Here is a 25,525-nt window from a genome sequence, read left to right on the forward strand (position 1 = left end):
ATGCCATGCAGCAAGGCCAAAAAATTAAAAATAAATAAATTGACTTAATTTAAAAAATAAAATAAAATAAAATACATGCCCAAATACATATCCATGAACCAAACAAAAAAGCTCATTTGATGAGTTTAATTTAAAATATTTAAAAATTTTCTATAATTACTATACTTACTAGTGTGTCCTTCCCTTCTGAGATTTCTTTCTTTCTTTACTTGCTGTTGGATTTTTGACACTGAATCTTGATTCTCATGCATAAGCTTCTTATCTGGTACTTTATCATGAGCTTCAAAAAGAGATACATTCACTCCACTTAAATGGGAAAATAGATTTATTGTGAAATCTCTAATTTCAAATTTATAATAATTATGCAGCAGCATCTTCTCTCATTTTTATAAAGTTTTAAGTAAATTGCCACAATGCTAGATCCACATGAAAATTGTGAGATCATTTTTGATAGATGTATGGTGAAACAGTCTCAGTGTTTCATAAACATTCCTAGACATCAAATATGTTTTATATTAGTCTCTAGTTTTCTTGTGTTATTTATACTTTAGGTAAATACATATTTATAGGCCAAACAATGAAATTGTGTACATACTACCCCATGTAAAATAGATAGCTAGTGGGAAGCAGCCGCACAGCACAGGGAGATCAGCTCAGTGCTTTGTGACCACCTAGAGGGGTGGGACAGGGAGGGTGGGAGGGAGACACAAGAGGGAGGAGATATGGGGATATATGTATATGTATAGCTGATTCACTTTGTTATAAAGCAGAAACTAACACACCATTGTAAAGCAATTATACTCCAATAATGATGTTAAAGAAAAACACAAACCTATGTTGACTTCTTAAAAAAAAAAAAGAAAATGTGTAAGTACAAGTGTTTCATTACAATATTATGTGTAATTGCAAAATAGCTAAAAGCAGCAAAATATATAAGCATAGAAGATTGGTTGAATAAATTAAAGTATATATTATAAACTATGGTGAAGTATAAATTATGGTATATGATGTAGTATAACAAGTGTACCTACTACTGTAAAAGAAATGCAAAAGGTCTCTATAAAACGAACTGGAGGGATTTCTAGGAGGCAACAATAAATGAAAAAAAAAACTGAAATAAAGAATATCTAGGGCTTCCCTGGTGGCGCAGTGGTTGAGAGTCTGCCTGCCGATGCAGGGACACGGGTTCGTGTCCCAGTCCGGGAAGATCCCACATGCTGCGGAGCGTCTAGGCCCGTGAGCCATGGCCGCTGAGCCTGCGCGTCTGGAGCCTGTGCTCCGCAATGGGAGAGGCCACAACAGTGAGAGGCCCGCATACCACAAAAAAAAAAAGAATATCTAGCATGCTATCTTTTTCACCTTTGGTAAAAGAAAGAAAGGGACATAAGAAATAAATACATAAAGAGGAAAAAAAGTTATTTTTTCAATGAAACACAGAAAAGACAAACCAAAAAACAATTTAGTTGGATACCTACTAAAGGAGGGTGAGGACTAAGGAATGTAGGGAAGGAATAAGAAAGAAATGATGCTTTATATATATTTTTGCATATTTATTACTTTTAGAAAAGGGTCATGTTTTACATATTCCAAAAATAAAACTAAAGTAAAAAATAAAAAGACTAACGTTGGAAGCAACCTTAATCAACCTACTGCAGGAAAAAAATAAGCACAAATCCAAGTAGTTCATCAACAGTATTTGACATATACTCTCAGTCTTAGGCAAGAGAGTGGGATGCAAAAAAAAAAAAAAAAAAAAAAAAATCACAAAAAATTTAGTAGGTTTTTTCCCTAGTATCAGCTAAGTGACTGAAACAATTTTAGAAGTATTATAGGATGGAGTGAATATATAAATGTGTTGATGTTGCTCAAAGTCAGGATTCTCACTGTGGAAGGACATCCACATATAAAATGAAGGCAGGCAAAAACAAGCCCTAGGGATATTAACTGGAATTGAAGGTGCCTGTAAGAACTCATAATTTCTAAATATGCCTATGTATGTGTATATGCATATATATGTTCACTTTTATGTGTATGTAGGTATAGGTACGTATGAATGTGTGTGTGTGTGTGTGTGTGTGTGTGTGTGTGTATATACATACACTGAGGTTCCAACTGCAAGTCAAAACCCTGTATATGATCTTTCAGCCCCATAAGCAATTACAAACCTACCTGGCAGTTCTTACAGGGAAAAGCTTCCAACCCCACACTGACTTGATGTATATACACTGCAGGCACTAGAAGTAGCTGCAGTCAGGCTGACCCTTAACCTCCACTTCTAGATGACCATGATCTTACATTTATCTGCATTCTGGCCTAGGAACCTCCATTCAGAGGTTCAGATGTACTGAACCTGTACTGTTCAGATGCCTCTACCTACGCCACCTTAAAGATAGACCTGGAAGACACTGTTCTCAGTCTGATTCGGTGTAAAGTACTTATCTGCTCCAAACTCTGCCTCCTCATCCTTCCCCTGGGCCCAGTGTCCTTAAAACAGCAGGAGCCTTTTGTTTGGGGCAGTGAGATGTTGCCCCCACTCTCTCCTGTCTATAATGATACACCTGACCCTTGCCTAGTGCTGTTCTGTGGGGAAAATGGAAGACTGGTAGAGCTTCAGCCCTTTTCTGTTTAGATCCTTGCTTATACTATCAGAGTAAGTGAAAAAAGGCAGAATTTTACTTTGTTTAGTTTGTTATCTTAATTGGCCAACTTGACAACCGGCAGCTCTCTAGCTCTCTGAGAAACCGGTACAGTGAGCAAAGTGATCAATATAATGCTGTAGATCCTACAAAGCACTTTTAGGAGGTGTGAGAGAAGATTTGGGCCACCCTTGGACTTTGCAAATGGATCAACTGCAAGAGTGTGAGGATCCAATGGGACACTTAGCCTGTGAGCCTCAGAAAGTGCTGGTGGAGGCCACAGAGCACCTTAGAAAGTTCTCACAAATTGTTAAATAAGACTTTCAGTTTGAAGGGAACATTGGACCTTCACTTTAGCCTCCAAACTCTGGTCAAGTTCCACTGATGAGTCAAATTAGAGATCTAACAGAGGGACTCTTAAGAGAGCTAGGGAACCAATTCCCTAGCTAATGGCTATGGTTCTCCAGAGACAGACCTAAAAGTCATCAGAGACCCTGAAAGCTGAGTTATACTCTATGACTATTGTTAGTTCTAAGTCCTGACACCGAGACTCATGCCTTTAATATAAAAGAATGTATAGGACTTTGGAATCACTTTGCCCAGTGACCTGGAGAGAACTTAGACTTGGGTCTTACCAGACTCAGATTTCTAAGTTCACTTTTGTGAATCCTATTGGTTATCAAGCTCAATCAAATTTCCTCATAAGTTGTGTCAGTCAGTTGTGACACAGTCAGATCCTAATTGGCAAATTTTCAGGCATGCAGAAATTGCTGCCCAGAAAGAAAAAGTGATGTAAAAATGGTAATAATGCTCCCTCTACTGGATGTTATGGGCAATGACCTTACCTAAAAATCTATGGGCCTGATTACCATACAGTGGGGTCTGAAAGCAGCAAATTAATGCTCTCCACCAAGATACTCAATGTTAGATGATGGGCCATGAGGACCCAGCATGTAGCCCCACTACAGTCCACTTTGTGGTGGCCGCTATGAATAATGCAAGTGCTATTCTCGCTACCTTTATCAGTGAATTCTGAGATGGATCAAAGAACTCCACATACACTGACCCTGATCACAGCTTTCAAAAATAAAAAACAAGGGCTTCCCTGGTGGCGCAGTGGTTGAGAGTCCGCCTGCTGATGCAGGGGGACACGGGTTCGTGCCCCGGTTCGGGAAGATCCCACATGCCGCGGAGTGGCTAGGCCCGTGGGCCATGGCCGCTGAGCCTGCGCGTCCAGAGCCTGTGCTCCGCAACGAGAGAGGCCACAACAGTGAGAGGCCCGCATACCACAAAAATAAATAAATAAATAAAAATAAATAAAAAACAAGATAGGGTTATACCAAGGTTCCTACATCCCCAGTGAAGATATATGAGGGCCTATTCCAGTACAATTGCAGGCAGGCGAGAATTACATTTCTTGGGCCTTCTGGATGGCGGTACACTGATAACTGTAATCCCCACAAGCCCTGGCACCAGGATGAGGGGAAAACAGATAATGCTGTCTGGTTTGGGGCCACCATCACAAACAGAAACCTTTTCCAGGCCACACTACCGTACAGTGCATTGCTATGGCCTCTACTACTGAATATATTGTCGGTACAGATGTATTATTTATGTGACCCACCACTCGCATCCACTCTCATGTTGTGACGGGATTTGCTGCAGTTAGGATATTTTAATGGGGCAGGTGGAAGATCTTGAGCGACCCAACTACCAGAACCTAGTGCCCATATCTACCAAAAGCAATATTGACTCCCTGGGTGTAAAAAAGAAATAACTGCCCTTGTTGCTGAGCTTAAAGAAGCCAACAAATTCCATAGACTATTTCTCCATTTAACAGGCCTGTGCACAAAACATCAGGTGCCTACAGACTAAGTAATTAAGGCTGCACAGAGTGTTAGTACCAACCTGGCACTGTGACTGTCACAGAAGCTATTGCCCAAGGTGAAGGAACTTGGTATACAGCAACCAACAACTTGAACTCTCTTTTCAGCAACCTTCTTCATGCAAATGACCAGGATCAGTTCACCCTTATGTAGAATTAATTGAAATATGCCACTAATGTCCTTCCACAGGGCTCCCTAAATTCCCCATCTGCCTATCTTCAATGGATAGAGCATGTCTTAGAAAAAGTCCCACTCACAGAGGGAATAATAGCTTTCTACTATATTGATGACATCCTTCTGGTGGGCCCAGGCAAAGGCACCATCCTACAGGACTGCACACCCTGTCGATCCATATGTGGCAACATGGCTGGGTCATTAATATAGACAAGGACTTAGTATCCAAGTGAAATTCCAGGGTAGCAGATAAAAATCTTACTCTAGAGGAGATGTTTGCATATCTTTTGGCCCTCCCTTCCCCAAATTATAAAAAAAAAAAAGTCTGAATATTGATGGGACCCTCTGAGTACTAACACATTTGCATTCTGCCCACAGGGGTTTGATGGCACATATCTGTGGGGTTAGCATAAAGGCTATTACCTCTGAGTGGAGACCCAACCAACAGGATGCTCTGGAGGACTTCCATCAGGCCATTCAAGCTGCCTTCCCTCGGACCCACCTGATCCCCATTTGGTTTTTAAGTTACTGACCTCTTTTCACCCATCGAAGCCTATAGCAAAAAGACACTGACATAGGTGAGAGGCACCCACTGATCTTTTGGAGCAGAAATTTCCCAGGTTGGCTGAAAGGTACACAGCCTTAGTGAGACAACTATTGACCTATTATTGCCCTTAATGGATACTGAGAATGAAATAGTCTTATGATCAGAAATTCCAACCAAATTGTATCAATAATTTCAGTTTTGCTCTCTAGTTGTCTTAGGGTATTCATACTTTAAATCAACATGTATGGCTTCCCTGGTGGCGCAGTGGTTGAGAGTCCGCCTGCCGATGCAGGGGACACGGGTTCGTGCCCTGGTCCGGGAAGATCCCACATGCCGCAGAGCAACTGGGCCCGTGAGCCATGGCCGCTGAGCCTGCGCGTCGGGAGCCTGTGCTCCACAATGGGAGAGGCCACAACAGTGAGGCCCGTGTACCGCAAAAAAAAAAAAAAAAAAATCAACATGTAAAATTTCTGCAAAACATATGCTGAGATATTATCTTCAGGAAGCAAAGAAAAAAGATCTTCTGATGAGTTTAATTTAAAATAATATGAAGTTATTTATAATTATTGTACTTACTAGAGAGTCTTTCCCTTTTGAAAGTTCTTTGTTTCTTTACTTGTGTTTGGCGTTTTGACACTGAATCCTGATGGTTAAGCATAAGCTTTTCATCTGATGCTTCATCATAACCTACATCAAGAAATGCATTTAGCCCACTGAATAGAAAATATATATCTATTGTGAAATACCTAAACTTCAACTTTATACAAGTGTACAGCAGAACTTTCTTTCATTTTGATAAAGTTAAAAATAAATTACCATAATGCTAGGTATGACATGAAAATTGTGAGAAAAGTTTTAATGAGTGTTTTGAATATATTTCTATTAGTCTCTAGTTTTCTTCGGTTATTTATACTTCAGGTTACAATCATAGGCCAAACAATGAAGACACATATGCACAAGGTTACTTATCACAGCATCATTTGTAATTGCATAATATTCAAAACCAGCTAAATATTCACAGACTATTGCTTGAATAACCTAAGAAATATACTATAAACTATATATATACAGCTGTAAAAATGAATAAGTTTTCTAGAAACTGACATGAAAGAATTTCCAAGAAAGAATGTTAAGTGAAAAATAAAAGTGAAAAAGCAGATATCTAGCATATTACCTCTGAGGTAAGAAAGAAGGGGAAGGGGGAAAATTAAGAAAAATAGAGACACTTACATTTACAAAATGAAATACAGAAATAATAAACCAGAAAACGATATAATAGATGGTTACTTGCAACAGAAGGGGTAAACTGGGGAATGTAGGGGAAGGGATTCAGGAAAAGATGATCTCTCTCTCTCTCTCTCTCTCCGTCCCTCCCTCTCCCTCTCCCTCTCCCTCTCTCTTGGTCTCTTTTGAAAGTAGGTTGATATTCTATATATTCCAAAAAATTATATTAACAAGGATATGACGAGTGCACTAAACAGGAAAGCAACTTAAGAAATAAATCAACTGAACTTAAATTAAAAAGGCACTAATCCAACTAACTCACGAATACAGTACTACACTCTCAATCTTGGGTAACAGAAATAAAATCATGAAATATTTTACATGGTTTGTTTTTCTAATGGGATAAGCTAATCAGTCAGTTCTAAAACATTTTTAGAGTTTTACAGGATTGAGCAAACAAGTAAATAGGCTGATGTTGTGCGAAGTCAGGATTTACACTATGAAAGAAGGGACATGCACACAGAAGTGGAAGAAGGCAAGAACAAGCCTTGAGGGGATAGATTAGAATTGAAAGTATCTGTAAGAAACTCATAATTTCTAAATATGTCTATGTATATATGCATGCACATACACACATGTGTGTGTTTGTAGGTATATGTATGTATGAATATGTATATGTATGTGTGTATAAATATATATATACACATATAGACACACACGCGTATTTGTATTTTCTAGTCTGACTGCTCAATGTACCTCAAAGCTACCCCAGTACCGATGGGCACAATTAGTTTTCAGATCTTGGTTTCTAATAACATTTCCCATTAAAAAAAATCACGGCTCCTAGGAAAAAGAGCTGATTCCAGCTATGAGACAGGAAACGTGCAAGACAGGAAATGTGCAAGACAGCATGGGACATCTTGTCATACTAAACTAAACAGTAGGGAATTTCTCAATGACTACTAGTACTAGGGTCATGTCATAAAGCCACAGTAATTATCTTGGATAAATTCCTACTTGCTAATGCTAGGATAATCTTAGAACTAAAAAAAGAAGAATAGTATGAGTTATAAAATCATACAAAGTAATTTAATTAGAAGTTTAAAAGAAGAGAGTGCCAAGGGCACAGTCTACTATTCACCAGTTAGAATTAGAATTCATGATTTCTGTCTACTCTGATTTCAGGAGAATGATTGCTCTGGGATTTGAAGAAGCATTAGAAGCCTGTCAATAACATAGTACTATTGTTATCAGTGTTGTTGTTGTTCTGTAAAAAGCTAAATTTTTTAAAAGGGAAGGAACTACGTTGGATTCCATCAGAAACTTGTGAAAATGTCCGGGACCACTTTAAGTTCTCAAGTTTATGTCTTAATTATCAAAATGATTCTTTGAAGCACAAAATATTATTCCTTCATCTGTACATGAGAAAACTGAGGGACAGAGAAGGTAATTAGTTTAACCAAAGTTATATGATTAATAACTGGCTGAGCTTGAATTCATACCCAAGAAGTTCAGCTCCAGAGCCTGAGCTCTAAACTACTACTTTTACTTCTTCCAGTAAATACAAGAAATACAAAAAGAATATAACTATAGAAAATAGAAGATATTTTAAAATTATAAGACAATATTTTATATATCTTTGTATCAAAAGTGATATAAGTCTAGACAAAGTAAATAACGTTCTCACAAAATATATTACCAAATATATTTAATGAAATACAAAAAAACTTGAATAGACTAATATCCTCAGGGGAAAATACTGAAAATCTACTGCTAAAAATGTCATAAGGCTAAAGAGTTTTAGGGGAAATGTCTATGAAACCATCAAGGATTACAGAATATCTATGCTATATAACCTATAAAAAATTTAGAAAAAGACACATTTTTCTCCATTTCATTTTACAATGTTAACAGTACCCTGATGCCCAAACTAAAGAAGAACAGAACAAAAAATCGGCCATATCATTTATGATTGTATCATTGCAAACTGTATAAACTGAGATAGGTGAGATTATGTTGAAGTAACAAACAATTGTAAAATTCCAGTGGCTTAAATACAAAGATCTATTTCCTGTCCCTACTCCATGTTCATTAAAGTTTACCTAGAGGTTCTGCTCAACATTATCACTTTGGAACTAGGGCTGATATAAATCTTACTATCTGCAACATTCCTAGCCACAGCAGCAAAGGAAAAGAGAGAATGAAGGGAAGCACACACTGGCCCCTAATGCTTCCACACATGACCAATTCATGCTAAACTGACCTAAGGAAATCACATGGCCACATCTAAGTTAAGAAGTCAAGATGGTGACATCAGGAAGATGGCAGAACAGAAAACCCTAGACTCTCCTCCCCATGGAGATACCAATTCAACAACAATACAAGGACCAATTCTCTTTGTGAGAAATGCAGAGACCAGGTGAGAGGTTCCTGCAGAATGGGTTGAAGATGAACCAGCAACACAGAAGCCAGAAGGTAAATTTGTGATGCCCTCTAGCAATAATTCTTCCTCCTATCTCAGCACCACTAATCAGGAGGAAAATGTCAGCTCCCAGCTTGCCCCTGGGAAGTGAAGAAAAGGACTAAAACATGTGTCCAAAGCTCAGACTTTTTGGGGGGCTACTGTGGGACTGGTTTCTGTCTGGATTGAATCTCAACACTGAGAGGAAAGGGCCTAAGGTTGGGAGCTGCTGAGAACAAAGGTGATAATATGAGCTAGTATACACTCAACGAGTATACATTCAATATGAGCTAGTATACAAGCAGGCAACCCCCCCCCCCAATCCCAGCTTCTTCCTGGGGAGGAAAAGAATTGGAACATTCACCCACATTTCAGCTTTTCAGGGGGATGCCTGAGGCCCTAGCTTCTGTATTGCCTGTCTTGATGTACTTATGGGACCCAGAATATTCTAGTTGTTTAGGGACCACTAAGAACAAAGATGACAGTTTAGACTAGTATGCACTCAAAAGTCAAAGCTCCTCTCCCCAGCTCAGAACAATGCGTTTGAGAAAACAGTTTCAAGATTCTCCCTGGGGAAGGAAGGAGAAGACTCAAATATATGTCCAATGTTCAGACTTTTCAAAGAACTATGCCATGGGACTGTTATCTGTCTTGTATCTCTCAGAGCACTGACCAGCCTCCACATACACTACAAGCCTGGGGACTTGTGAAAACAAAACCAACAAACAAACAAGAGTTGGGTGGTAGGCTGCTGCTCCACAGGGTCTGCAGAACAGCAGAGAGATACCAGAGGGAGCAAGAGATCATGAACTCCTGTAAAAAAGAGAACCCCTTCTAATTAAGAATTTACATACACAAGTCCAGGGAAGACACACCAACACAATAGGTGTGACAGGTTTCCAGAACCTCTAGCCTGGCTGAATGGAGAAGGTTTTCCTCTGTATGAATCCAGTCTGTAGAGAGGTGGTAGATTTTTCACATGTGCAGACATTAACACATAGTGTCAAGGAGCAAGAAGAAAGAAACATGGCCCAATAAAAGGCTCCAGAAACTTATCTTAAAGAAATGTATGTATATGAATTACCTGACAAAGATTTCAAAATGCCCATCATAGAAACTCTTAACTACCTCAGTAAAATGTTGCAAGAACAAAATGAGTATTTCAACAAAGAGATAGAAAATACTTTAAAAAACACCACACAAATTTTGGAGCTAAAAAATACAATAACTGAAATTTAAAATTCAGTAGAGGGGTTCAATACGAGATTTGATAAAACAGAAGAAAGAGTCAGCAAACTTGAAGACAGGTCATTTGAAATTATCCTATCATGGAAAGAAAAAAGATAAAAATGAAAAAGTAAAGAACTGAAAGGACAAATGGTACATTATAAAACAAACTAGTATACACATTACAGAGTCTCAGAAGAAGACAGAAAGGGAAAGAAAGTTTATTTGAAAATAATCGCTTAAAACTCCCCAAATCTGGGAGATAAAATTGATACCCCGTTTGAAGAAACCTAAATGTCTCCAAAAAGGAAACCTAAAGAATTTCACACCAAGGTACATTATAATCGAAGCATCAGAAGTCTAAAACAAAGAGAGAATTTTGAAATCAGTAAGAGAAAAGTGACTTCTCACATACAAGGAACCCCTACAATACTACCAACAGATTACTCAGCAGAAACCCTGAAGACAACAAAGGAGTGGGATGATATATTAAAAGTGCTGAAAGAAAAAAAAATCCTGCCAACTAATAATACTCTATCCAGCAAAACAATTCTTAAAAAACAAAGCAAAAATAAAGACTTTCCCAGATAAACAAAAGCTTGAGAGCTTATCACCACTAGACCTGCCCTATAAGGAATACCAGAGAGAGTCGTTCAAACTGAAATTAATGGAATCTAAACAGAAACACAAAAGTATACAAAACACAGACTATAAAAACATGTTAATAAATACAAAATATAAAAAAGATATAATTTGTGACAACAAGAACATTAAAAGGAGAGTAAAACAGTAGAGTTATTGTGTGAAATTGAAATCAAATTGTTGTCAATATAAAATAGACTGTTATAACTATAGAATGCTTTATGTAAGCCCTATAGTAACCACAAAGAAAATATCTATAAAAGATATGTAGGAAAAAATAAGAAAGTAATGAAAATGAAAATTTTTAAAAATCAATAGAACAAAAAGGAAAGAGCAAGAGAGGAAAACAGAGACAGAAAGCTAAAAAGAGACCCAAAAAATTAACAAAATGATCAGAGTAAATCTTTCCCTATCAATAATGACTTTAAAAATACACTCCCCAGTCAAAAGATACCTATTTTTGACACACACACACACACACAAACACACAGAAAGATACCAATTTTTAAAAATTGAATCAATTTTTTAAAGACCCATCTATATGCCATCTATAAGAAAATAACTTTATGTTTAAAGACATAAACAGGCTGAAAGTGAAGTAATGAAAAAGATATTCCATAAAAATGCTAACTAAGTGAGAGAAAGAGTGACAAAACTTGTATCAGACAAAACAGACTTTAAAACAAAAACTCTCAAAAGATACAAAGAAGGACATCATATAATAGTAAAAGGGCCAATTCATCAAGAAGATATGACACTTATAAATATATGTGCACCCAATATCAGAACCTCCAAACATATGAAGCAAACATTGACAGCTGAAATCCACAACAGTGGATTTTAATACCCATTTTCAATAATGGATAGAACATCCAAACAAAATATCAATAAGAAAACAGAGGAGTGATATCATCAAAATGGCAAAATAAGACTTTTCTACCCTCTTTTCCCCAAAGGACACTAAGTTTTACAATTACCCACAGATGAAAGTGTCTTTGTGGAAGTCTGGGAGTATAGCAGAGAAGTTCCGGCACAGTGTTGGAGCAACTACAACAACAAAAATCCAAGATTTGATGCAATAAAGAGGATAAGAAGACTAGTTTCTCTTTAACCACATCACTCCAAGGAAGCAAAGCTCAGTTCCAAGAGAGACTTTCTTGGCCTATGATTTCTCCCATGGGAGAAAGTGAGAGCATGTGAGTGAGTGACTGGCTTTCCCAGCTATTCAGGATGCTGCCAAAGAGCCCGACTTCTTTCTTATCCTATCCAGAAAGGTGAGGTTTACTGAAAAACTAGAAGGTAGGGAGGTGCTTGGAGAACAGCATCCAGGACTCTTGGAGGCATCAGAGGGATGTTAATCCTACTAACCACTTTGTGGAATCATCAGGAAGCCCATCCACAAGCCACCGGGAAAGCCTCACCTGTGGATACCCTCAAGTTGCCGTGGGCACCATCAACACTAAGTGTACCTCACACACACACACACATACACACACGCCCCACATGGCTGGATCACTTTGTGTACACTCAGTGGGAGCAAGATTGAGCCTTTGTAGATAGTGAGCATGTTCAGAAAGCTTCCTCAATTCTGCCATATTGGGAGGAAGCACATAAAATTTTATCATTCAGCACCACTCTGGGGAAAGTAAACAAATGGGAGGGTGTCAGCACATAGCCTGGCTTTGTAGGACTGAGAGAAGGCATATAATCTTAAGAATTCCCCCTCCCTAAAAATGTGACAAGAAGTGTGGAGCAGGCACATCCCTAGAAAAAGCCTGAGAAAGCCCCAGAATACCAAGCAGATTGGACATATGAAGGTATGTCTCTCATTAAGCCAATAAGTAAAGACTGAAGGAGGGGCCTGCTTATTCAAATGCAAAGCCAGGAAAGCAAGATGCCAAGGTATATGAAAAATCAAGGAAACATGACGCCATCAAAGAAACAAATAATTCTCTAGTAACCAACCCCAAAGAAATGAATATCTACACTTAGCCTGAAAGATAATTCAAAAAAAATGTTTAAGGAATCTCAGTGAGCCACAAGAAAACACAGACAATCCAATAAAATCAGGAAAACAACACATGAACAAAATAAGAAGTTTAACAGAGTGACAGAAAACATAGTAGAGAATCAAACAGAAATTCTGGAGCTGAAGAATACAATTAATGAAATGAAAGATATAATAAAGAGCATCAACATCAGAATGGATCAAGCTAAAGAAAAAAAATCTGTGAAGTAGAAGATGGATTGTTTTAAATTATCCAGTAAAAGGAAAACAACAACAACAAAAGAATAAGAAAGACTGAAGAAAGCCTACCTGAACTATGGTATACCATTAAAAGAATCTATGCATTATTGGAATTTCAGGAGAAGAGTGGGAGAAAGGGTAGAAAGCTTATTTTAAAGTAATGGTTGAGAACGTCCCATCTGGAGAGAGATTTGGACATCCAGGTTCATGAGCTAATAAGTCACCCCAAAATTTCAACCCCAAATGATCATTTCTAAGACATTATCTAAATAATGTCTAAAATCAAAGACAAATAGAGAATTTTAAAGCCAGCAATAGAAAAAAAAATTCCTCATATACAAGGGAGTCCTCATAAGGCTATCTGTGGATTTCACAGCAGAAGCCTTGTGGGCCAGAAGATAGTGGGATAATATATTCAGAGTTCTGAAAGAAAAAAAAAAAAACTTGCAACCAAGAATATTTTAACTGGTAAAGATATCTGTCAAAACTAAAGGATAAACTGTCACAGACAAACAAAAGCTGAGGAAGTCAATCATCACTAGACTTGCATTACATTAGAAATGCTAAAAAAAAGTTATTCAACGTGAAATGAAAGAATGCTAATTAGTAACACATGAACATATAATAACACTAATAAAGATAGATATATAGGCAAACTCAGAAAACTCTAATACTGTAATATGGTGGTGTGTTAATCACTCAGCTCTAGTATGAAAGTTACAGGACAAAATTATTAAAAATAAGTATAGTTATAATAATTTGATAATGGATACATAATACAAAAAGAGGTAAACTGTTACATCAAAAACATAAAATATTGGGGGGTAGTAGAAGGGTAGCATTTCTATATGTAATCAAAGCTAAGACATTATCAGCTTAAAAAGATTGTTATATCTGCAATATGTTTTATGTAAGCCTCATGAAAATGACAAGCAAAATCCTACAGTTGATACATAAAAAATAAAGAAAAGGGAATCAAAGTGTACCACTACAGACAATCATTAATTCACAAAGGGAGGCAGCAAGAGAGGAAGAAAAGAACATGGGAAATACAAAATAACCAGAAAACAATAAGACACATTAGCAAGTCCTTGCCTCTCAATAAATATTTTAAATGTAAATGGAATAAATTCACTAATCAAAATGTTCAAAGTGGCTGAGTGGATAAATAAAAAAATAAGATTCAACTACATGCTGCCTCCATGAGACTCACTTCATCTTTAAGGACACATAGGCTCAAAGTGAAAAGATGAAGAAGACATTCTATGCAACATGGACACCAAAAGAGCAGGTATAGCTATACTCATATCAGACAAAATAGACTTTAACTCAAAAACTGTAACAAGAGACAAAGAAGGTAATTATATGATGATAAAGGGGTCAATTCATCAAGAAAATAAAACAATAAATATAAATGCTCCCAACATCAGAGCACCTAAACATGTTAAGCAATACTAACAGATATGAAGGGAAAAAAGAGAAAATAGTTCTGTTGAAGAAGGGCACTTCAACACATCACTTTCAACAATGGATAGATCATCTAGACAGAAAATCAATAAGGAAACATTGAATTTGAACTATACGTTAGACCAACGAGCTCTAACAGACATATACAAAACATTCCACCAATAGCAGCAGCAGAATATACATGCTTTTCAAGAACACACAGAACATTCTCCAGAGTAGATCATATGATAGGTAACAAAACAAATCTTAGCAAATTTAAGAACACTGAAATCATACCAAGTATGTTTTCTGAACCCAATGGTTGCAGAAAAGAAATCAATAACAGGAGAAAAACTGGAAAATTCACAGGTAAGAGCAAATCAAACAATACACTCTCAAATAACCAGTGAGTCAAAGAACAAATGGAGATAAAATAAAAAATTATCTTGAAAAAAAAGAAAATAAAAACAACATGCCAAAATTTATGGGATGTATCAAAAGCAGTTCTAAGAAGAAAGTTTAAAGTAATAAACATCTATATTTAGAAAAAAGATCTCAAACAACCTAACTTTACAACTAAGTACTAGAAAAAGAAGAAAAAAATCCGAGCCCAAAGTTATCAGAAGAAAGGAAATAAATATCAAAGCAGAAAGAGACTAGAAGAATAATACAAAAATCAATAAAGTAACAGCTGTTTTTTTTTAAAGTTAAACAAAATTGAGAAACCTTTCAACTGAGAAATAATAAAACAAAGACTCAAGCAAATAAAAAATCAAAGAGGAGAAATTATAATGGACACCACAGAAATAAAAAAGATAAGAATACTATAAAAACTGTACATCACCATTGGATAATCAAGAAGAAACTGATAAATTACAAGAAACATACAGTCTATCAACACTGAATCATGGAGAAACAGAAAATCTGAACAAACCAATTAATACTAAGGAGACTGAATCAGTAATAAAAACCTCCCATCAAAGAAAAACCCAGGGTTAGATGGTTTACTGGTGAATTCTATGAAACATTTAGAGAAGAATTAATACCAACCCTTCAAAAAGTTTTCCAAAAACTGAAGATGAGAAAACACTCCCTAATTCATTTTATGAGGTCAGCATTACCCTGATACCAAAGCCAGATAAGAATACTACAAGAAAAGTTCTCAACAAATTGAGCATAGAAGAAACATCCCTCAACATAATAAAAGCTATATGACAAGCCCATATTAACATCATAGAAACCAAACTCACAGAAACCAAGAGTAAAATGGTGGTTACCATGGGCTTGTAAGTGGGGGAAATGGGAAGATATTGGCCAAAGAGTACACATTTCCAGGTATAAGATAAATAAGTTCTGAGGAGCTAATGTACAGCCTGGTGACTATAGTTAATGACAGTGTATTACATACTTGAAAGTTATTAAAAGAGTAGATCTTAAATGTTCTTACCACAAAAAATATTTCAGATGATTGATGTGTTAACTAACCTTATTGTGGCAATTATTTTGCAATATATGTGTGTATGATTACCATGTTTTATTCCTTAAACTTACAAAATGTTACATGTCAATTATATCTCAATAAAGCTGCGGGGTGTAAGAGGGTGAAAATAAAGGAAACAGAAGTCTTATATGTTAATCATACCTGAATAACAAATAAATAAATTAAAGAAAATCGGTCAAGAAAATAAACAATAGAAAGCCAGTCTGTAAAGAGAAGGAGAGGAAATAGTTTTTTCAAATATGTGGATAGCAACACAGGTGTCGAGGAACAACAAGAAACAGGGAAATATGACCCCAAAAAAGGAACAAAAAAAGTCTCTGGAAAACAACTCTATAAAGTTGTTGAGGATTTCAACACCACTATTAGTCCAACAAACGTACATACATTTCACCCAGCAGCAGAATACACATTATTCTTAAGTACACACAGAACCATCTCTAGGATAGATTACATGTTAGGTCAAAAACAAGTCTTAACAAATCTAAGAAGACTGAAATCTTCAAGTATATTTTCCTACCACAGTGGAATGACACCACAAATTAATAGCAAAGGGAGGTCCCTGGTGGTCCAGTGATTAAGATTCAGTGCTCCCAATGCAGGGGGCCTGGGTTCAATCCCTGGTCAGGGAACTGGATCTCACAGGCTGCAACTAAGAGCCCGCATGCCATGACGAAAATCCCACATGCCACAACGAACATCCTGTGTACCGCAACTAAAAGATCCTGCATGCCGCAACTAAAAAGATCCCACATGCCACAACGAAGATCTCACACACAGCAACAAAGATCTTGCATGCCACAACTAAGACACAGGGCAGCCAAATAAATAAATAAATATTAAAAAGACAGAAATTAATAGCAAAAAAATTGGAGAATTCACAAAGATGTGGAATCTAAATACACACTTTTAAACAACCAGTGAATCAAAAACAAGCCAAAAGGGAAAGTAGAACAAACCCACACATATATGGTCAATTAATTTATGACAAAGGAACCAAGAATATACAATGGGAAAAGGACAGTCTCTTCAATAAATGATGCTGGGAAAACTGGAAAGCCATGTGCAAAAGAATGAAATTGACTACCATCTTACACCATACACAATTAACTCAAAACTTGATGTAAGACCTAAAATGATAAAACTCCTAGAAGAAAACATAGGCAGTAAGCTCCTTGACATTGGTCATGGAAATGATTTTTGCGGTTTGACAATAATATCAAAGGCAAAAAAAGCAAATATAAACAAGTAGGACTACATCAAACTGGAATGCTCTGGCAAAGCAAAAATCCAACAACAAAACAAAAGGGCAACCTATCAAATGAGAGAAAATATTTGCAAATCATGTATCTGATAAGGGGTTAATATGTAATATATGTGAAAAACTCATACAACTCAATAGCAAAACAACAAAAACTAATCTGATTAAAAAATGGGCAGAGGATCTGAATAGATATTTTTCCTAAAAAGATATACAGATGGCCAAAAGGTACATGAAAAGAGTCTCAACATCACTAATCATTAGAGAAATGCAAATCAAAACCACAACATAATGTACAGCATGATGACTATAATTAAAATACTGTATTCAATATCTGAAAGTTTGCTAAGAGAGTAGATTTTTAAAGTCCTCACCACAAGAAAAAATGTTTTGTAACTATGCATGGTGATGGATGTTAACTAGACATATTGTGGTGATCATTTCACAATATACACAAATATCAAATCATTATGTTGTTAAAGACCTAAATGTAAGACTGGATACTATTTATAAAACTCCTAGAGGAAAATATGGGCAGAACACTCTCTGACATAAATTGCATCAATATTTTTCTGGATCTGTCTTCTACAGTAATGGAAATAAAAGCAAAAATAAACAAATGGGACCTAATTAAATTTGAAAGTCTCTGCATAGTAAAAGAAACCATAAACCAAATGAATACACAAGCTACAGGATGGGAGAAAATATTTGCAAACGATGCAAGCAACACAGGATTAATTTCCAAAATATATAAACAGCTCATATAGCTTAATATCAAAAAACCAAACAAGCTAATCAAAAAAGGGCAGAAGACCTAAATAGACATTTCTTCAAAGAGGTTATACAGATGGCCACCACACACAGAAAAAGATATTCAACACTGTTAATTACTAGAGAAATGCAAATCAAAACTACAATGAGGTATCACATCACATCAGTCAAAGTGGCCATCATCAAAAAGTCTACAAATAATAAATGCTGGAGAGGGTGTGGAGAAAAGGGAACCCTCCTACACTGTTGGTGGGAATGTAAACTGGTAAAGCCACTATGGAGAACAGTCTGGAGGACCCTTCAAAAACTAAAAATAGAGTTACCATATGATCTAGCAATCACACTCCTGGGCATATATCTGGAAAGGACAAAAACTCTAATTCAAAAAGATACATGGACCCCAATGTTCACACCAGCACTATTTACAACAGCCAAGACATGGAAGCAACCTAAATGTCCATCGACAGAATGGATAAAGAGGTGGTGTGTATATATGTATGCGCGCACACACACACACACACACAATGGAATATTAGTCATAAAAAAAGAATGAAATAATGCCATTTGTAGCAACATGGATGGACCTACAGATTATCATACTAAGTGAAGTAAGTCAGACAGAGAAAGACAAATATCATATGATCTTACTTATTTGTGTAATCTTTTAAAATGATACAAATGAACTTATTTACAAAACAGAAACAGACTCACAGACATGGAAAACAAACTTATGGTTAACAAAGAGAAAAGGCAGGGAGAGATAAATTTGGAATTTGGGATTAGTAGATACACATTACTATATATAAAATAGATAAAAAAGGGCTAACTGGGCTTCCTTGGTGGCACAGTGGTTGACAGTCTGCCTGCCGATGCAGGGGACATGGGTTCATGCCCCGGTCCGGGAAGATCCCACATGCCGCGGAGCGGCTAGGCCCGTAAGCCATGGCTGCTGAGCCTGCGCATCCGGAGCCTGTGCTCCGCAACGTGAGAGGCCACAACAGTGAGAGGCCCGTGTACTGCCAAAAACAAGGGCTAACTGTATAGCACAAGGAACTATGTTCAATATCTTATAATAACCTATAATGGAAAAGAATCTGAAAAAGGATATATGTGTGGGGCTTCCCTGGTGGCGCAGTGGTTGAGAATCCGCCTGCCAATGCGGGGACATGGGTTCGAGCCCTGGTCTGGGAAGATGCCACATGCTGCGAAGCAACTAAGCCCATGTGCCACAACTACTGAACTGTGCTCTAGAGCCTGTGAGCCGCAACTACTGAGCTCACGTGCTGCAACTACTGAAGCCCACACGTCAAGAGCCTGTGCTCCACAACAAGAGAAGCCACCATGATGAGAAACCTGCACACTGCAATGAGAAGCCCGTGCACCACAATGAAGAGCAGCCCCCACTCACCGCAACTAGAGAAAGCCTGTGCACAGCAATGAAGACCCAACACAGTCAAAAATAAATAAATAAAATAGATTAAAAAAGAAAAGAATATATGTGTGTATGTGTGTATACACATACACACACACATATATATATATATATCTGAATCACTTTGCTGTACACCAGAAACTAACATAACATTGTAAATCAACTATAATTCAATAAAAAAATTTAAATTAAAAAATCATTATGTTGTATATTTGAAATTAATGTTATATATTAACCAATTATATTTCAATAAAAAGCCATAAAAAAGAATAAAGTACCTATGAATAAATTTAACCAAGGAGGTCAAATATCTGCACACTGAAAACTATAAGACACTTATCTCAGATAACCAATCACCACAGGTGAAAGTGTAGAGGCACTCTCAGTTCAAAGCACAAAAGAAGAGTGATACTCCTGCACTCTACATCACAACCATTTAATTTGATTTTGGAAGTTCTGGCCAATGCAATAAGACATGGGTTGGTTATAAAAGCTATACATGTTGGAAAAGAAGAATAAACTTACATTTAAAAATATATATTATACATCAAACACCCAAAAAACTTAGCTAAAATATTACTTATTTATAACACAAATCATCTGTTTTCCTGCTTATACCCTGATGAATTTTTGGTATAATATTATGTGAAGAATTCATAATGCCATATACTGTTATTTGGTTGAGACAAAGCTATCACTTCCCTTTACAAAAATTTTAGTTAAGACAGACTGAGTAATATGTTAACTCACCAAATTAACTTTTACGTATTGGTCAATATATTTGTATATTATCTCATGACTGTCTAAGAAGTTATTTCTACATTTAGTAATGTTCTCACTTCATTTACTTATAATACGGGAACACACAATCATTAACATTTTTATCTTACAAAACAGAAAATCTTTTTACCTTGAAATTCTCTTGCTTCTTCGTAAGTTTGCTTTTTAATCTTACTTCGTAAATTCTCTTCTAAAATATCAGCCTTAATTACAAAAGTTAAAATAAGTAATTAAAAATTATACATCTTAGAACTCTAATTACCTTCTTTTATATCTACAATGTCATTACAGCAACATTTTACTTTTCATTATTTCCTGAATGTATCAAATTTAAAACTGAGAACAATTAATGGATCTGAGAGACATTTGGGAACACTTAATGGTGTGGAGGGACCCACCAAGCAATATTGTGATTCTTCCTCATAAATAATTCCAAATACATCATGTTAATAATTTTTTATTATGATTCTAGTTTAGATTTATATTTTCACCTGATTCAATCTCTAGAGAAACTCAAATGGCTTTAAAAATTATTTTTATAAGGCCACTTTAATAACTTACATGATAAAAAAATTGTGAATATATGTTAAATATGTACAGCAATTTGATCATTTCCCTTTTTCCCCAAATTTTAAAATAAGAATTTTCTAGGGCTTCCCTGATGGCGCAGTGGTTGAGAGTCCGCCTGCCGATGCAGGGGACACGGGTTCATGCCCCGGTCCGGGAAGATCCCACATGCCGCGGAGCGGCTGGGCCCGTGGGCCATGGCTGCTGAGCCTGTGCGTCCGGAGCCTGTGCTCCGCAACGGGAGAGGCCACAACAGTGAGAGGCCCGCGTACCTCAAAAAAAAAAAAAAAAAATCCTAAATATAAAACAGATTGTATCAAAAGACAAACTTTTTATTCCACTTAAATAAGAAAATATTGATGTTTTTAATTAACATTTATTCAAAATATTGAAGGAGTATAGCAATTAAAATAAGTAGCTTTCAAGTTATTGTATTGTATCTTACCTTTGAGATGTCAGTAGCCAGAGTCTTCATTTTAACAAAAGGGGGTGAAACGAATGATGCTGTCACTGTTTCATTCCCTTGAAGCAATGTTCCAACAGACTGTGAATCTTGAATTTCTTTGCTCAATAATATTCTTGTAAGTGATTTATCATGGGTCTTTGATGAAAGTAGATGGGACAGATCTTCATCAGTTAAAATTTCATTTGAAGTGTTTAAAAAAGGTGATCCATCTTGAGACTTGAGGATCTGTGAAAGATCTGAAATAGCAGGGCTAGCTCTTTCCTTCTCTGAGCTTTAGAATTACGAAACATCTGCTATTAGATTATATGAACAACATTTATTTGTAACTAAAGAATCATTTTCATAATCTATAAGAATAGTAAATAAGCAATTATAATTATTCAGTAATAGTAATACAAATGTGAAATTGATGCTAGATAACAGGCTAAGGATAATATATCTCCTGGGTTTTAAAAGGCACACAGAGGCTCAGCTTGGCCAAGATGGCAGAGTAGGAACACCCTGAGCTCACCTCCTCTAATGGGCACACTAAAATGACAACTATTTACAGAGCAACCATTGATGAGAAAAACTGGATGATTAGCAGAAAAGATCTTCTACTAAAGATACAAAGAAGGAACCACAACAAGACAGGTCAGAGGGGTGGAATCACAGTACAGTCAAGATCCATAGCCCCAAGTGAGTAACCCACAATGGGAGGATAATTACAATGGCAGAGGTTATCCCTGAGAAACAGGAGGTCCAAGCCCCACACTGGGCTTCCCAGCCCAGGAGTCCTACACCAAGAAGACAAGCCCCCAGAATATCTGGCTTTGATGGTCAATGGGGCTTACTTTCGGGAAAGTCACAAGGCTATGGGAAATAGAGACTCTACTCTTAAAGGGCACAAACACCATCTCACGTGGTCCAGGAGTCATGGTAGAAGCAATAATTTGAAAGGAGCCTGAGTCAGACCCACCTGCTGATCTTAGAGAGCCTACCAGAAAGTCAGGAGGCAACTGGAGCTCACCATGGGGGACACATCAAATGGTGTCAGCCATTTTAGGGAGCTCTTTCTACCACATGGACACTGGTAGAACAAATGTCACTTTGGAATACTCCCTCTAGCTTATTAGCACTGGGACCCAGCCCTGGCCACCAGACTGTCAGAACCGGAACCAAGGTTCTCAGGCCAAGTAACTAGCCAGGCAGGGACATACCCACTAGCTGCCTTAAGATGCCCTGAGCCCACAGCCACCCTGGGACATAGCCCTATCCACCAGCAGGCAGACACCAGCCCTGGGACCCCCTGGGCCCTAGCCCCACCCACTAGCAGACGAACACCAGGTATTAGCCACCTCAGGCCCATCAGCCAGCTGCCCAGACACTGGCCCCACCCACCACCAGACTGAAACAAGCTTCAGGACACCCCAGACCTTACAGCTAGCTATGTCATGAACCAGCCCTGCCCATCAGCAGTCTGACACCACTTCCGGTACCCCTAGGTCCAACAGCCAGAGACACCAGGACCTACCAGTGGCCTACCAGTGGGTCAGAACTAGGCCCAGGATGTGGATTCACATACTGGTGGGTGGGCACCAGCCCTGGGACCCCTTGAGCCCTGACCCACACCACCAGTGGGCAAATGCCAGCCCAGGATCATCACAACCCTGCAGCCTACCTTATCAGGATTCAGCTGCCCACCAGGAGGCCAGCACCTGTGCTGCAACCCCTGGGTCCTGGACCTACTCACCAGCAGGCCAACATCAGCACTGGGACACCATGGGCTCCGTAGCCAGTGGCTCTGGGATCTAGCCCAACCTACCAGTGAGTAAACACCAGCTTTGGGACTCCCAGGGACCTACAGCCAGAGACCCAGGACTTACCCAGGATTCATCTCTGCCCACCAGTGAGCCAGCACTAGCCCTAGGACACCTTGGGCCCCAGCCCTGCCTATCAGCACACTGACACCAGCTCCAGGACCCCAAGACCTGGTGCCATCCACCAACAGGCCAACACCAGTTATGAGACACTTTGGACCCCTCAGCCAGCCCTGTCAGGAACCAGCCCCACATGGCAGCAGGCTGACACTAGATCTGGGAATACCAGCCCAGCAAACACCCAACCCAGAACACAGCTCTGCCCACCAGTGGGCCAGGACTAGCCCTAAAAGCCCCCAGGGTTCCACAGCCAGCTACCTCATGACACAGCCCTGTCAACCAATGGCTGAGAGCCTCCACACATGGCAAGGCCTGGCAACCAACCAGACCAGGGCCCAGCCACACCTAGGAGACTACTCATGGTAGTCAGCCTGCCCACATAGGGGTCACTCCTAGAACAGACAGCTCTGGTGACCAGAGGGGAGTGTGCTGCTGGGACGCATAGGATGTCTCCTACAAAAGGCTCCTTCTCCAAGATACACAGAAAGAAAAACAGAAAACTAGGCAACATGAGGCAACAGAGGATCATGTTCCAAACGAAGGAACAAGATAAAGTCCCAGAGGAAGAACTAAGTTAAATGGAAATAGGCAATCTACCCAACAAAAAGTTCAAGGTAATAATCATGAAAATAATCAAACAACTTGGGAGAAGAATGAACACAGTGAGAAGCTTAACAAAGTTAGAAGATAAAAAGAAGAACCAAATAGAGCTGAAAAATACAATACCTAAAATGAAAAATACACTACAAGGAATCAATAGGAGATTAAATGATACAGAGAAATGGAACAGTGAGCTGGAAAAGGAATAATGAAAAGAAAAAAGAATAAAAAAGAAATCAAGACAGTTTAAAAGACCTCTGAGACAACATCAAGTCTATTAACATTGGCATTAGAGGCATTCCTGAAGGAGAAGGGAGAAAAAGGGGCAAAGGACATAATTGAAGGCATAATAGCTGAAAACTTCCCTAGCCTGGGAAGGGAAATGCACATCAAGGTCCAGGAAGCACAGAGAGTCCCAAACACAATCATCCCAAAGAGGACCATACCAAGACACACTGTAATTAAAATGAGAAAATATAAGATGAAGAGAGAATATTAAAAGCAAGGGAGAAGCAACAAGTTAGGTACAAGGCAATTCCTGTAAGTCTATCAGCTAACTTTTCAGCAGAAACTCTATAGGCCAGATGGGAGTGGCATGGTATATTTTAAATGATGAAAGGGAAAACCTACAACAAGAAATGCTCTACCCCACAAGGCTTTCTTTCAGATTTGATGGAGAGAGCAAAAGTTTTACAACCAAGTAAAAGCAAAGAGTTCAGCATCACCGAACTAGCATTATGAGAAATGTTAAGGGAACTTCTCCATGTGAAAAAGGAAAGACAACAACTAGAAACATAAAAAGTACAAAAGGAAAAAGCTCATTGATAAAGGCAAATATACAGTAAAGGTAGTAAATCAACCACACACAAAGTTAGTAGGAAGGTTAAAAGACAAAAGTAGTAAAATTATCTATATTCACAATAAGCATTTAAGGGATACACAAAACAAACAGATGTAAAAGATGATGTCATAAACAGTAATCATGGGGGAAAGGAAGTAAAAACACAGGGTTGTTAAAATTCGTTTGAAATTAAGAAATCAGAAATTGGAAATAATCATATATATATTGAGAGATTCCTATATATAAATCTCATGGTAACCTCAAACCAAAAACCTATTATAGACACACACACAAAGAGAAAAGAATCCAAACATGACACTAAAGATTGTCATCAAATCACAAAAGAACAAAAGAAGAAAGGGGAAAAAGACCTACAAATCCAAAACAATTAACAAAATGGCAATAAGAACATACTAATCAATAATCACACTAAATGTAAACAGAATAAATGCCCCAATCAAAAGACACAGACTGACTGAATGGATACAAAAACTATATATATGGCTACAAGAGACTCACTTCAGATCTAAGACATACAACAGACTGAAAATGAGGGGATGTAAAAAGGTATGCCATGTAAAATGGAAAGCAAAAGAAAGCTGGGGTAACAATACTTATATCAAAAATAAATAGACTTAGAGATTATAACAAGAAACAAAGAAGGGCATTAAATAATGATAAAGGGATCAATCCAAGAAGGTAAAACAATTGTAAATATATATGCACCCAACATAGGAGCACCTAAATACATAAAGCAAATATTAATAAACATAAAGAGAGAAATTGGCAGTAACACAATAACAGTAGGGGACTTTAACATCCCACTCATATAAATGGACAGATGATCCAGACAGAAAATCAATACGGAAACACTGACTTAGATTACTCATTAGACCACC

The 25,525-nt window shown here is 37.7% G+C and overlaps 1 protein-coding gene across 5 annotated transcripts in view; it reads right to left on the bottom strand.

Moving 5' to 3' along the window:
• Nucleotides 1–25,525, bottom strand: part of CCDC7 (coiled-coil domain containing 7) — a 276,653-nt gene that overhangs the window by 148,390 nt on the left and 102,738 nt on the right. For 4 of the 5 annotated variants that reach the window (XM_027121767.1, XM_027121768.1, XM_027121769.1 and 1 more), the window contains exons 17-20: nt 21,246–21,491; nt 20,364–20,436; nt 5,820–5,930; nt 170–280 (exon numbers count right to left, since the gene is read on the bottom strand). In XM_027121767.1, coding sequence (XP_026977568.1) covers nt 170–280; nt 5,820–5,930; nt 20,364–20,436; nt 21,246–21,491 — 541 coding nt within the window. The remainder of the gene's footprint in view (nt 1–169; nt 281–5,819; nt 5,931–20,363; nt 20,437–21,245; nt 21,492–25,525) is intronic. The other variant, XM_027121770.1, reaches the window with a different exon arrangement.

The sequence above is a fragment of the Aethalodelphis obliquidens genome, unplaced genomic scaffold (assembly GCF_003676395.1).
Source record: "Aethalodelphis obliquidens isolate GAN/ISIS:26980383/991018 unplaced genomic scaffold, ASM367639v1 scaffold23, whole genome shotgun sequence".
Taxonomy (NCBI): Eukaryota; Metazoa; Chordata; class Mammalia; order Artiodactyla; family Delphinidae; genus Aethalodelphis; species Aethalodelphis obliquidens.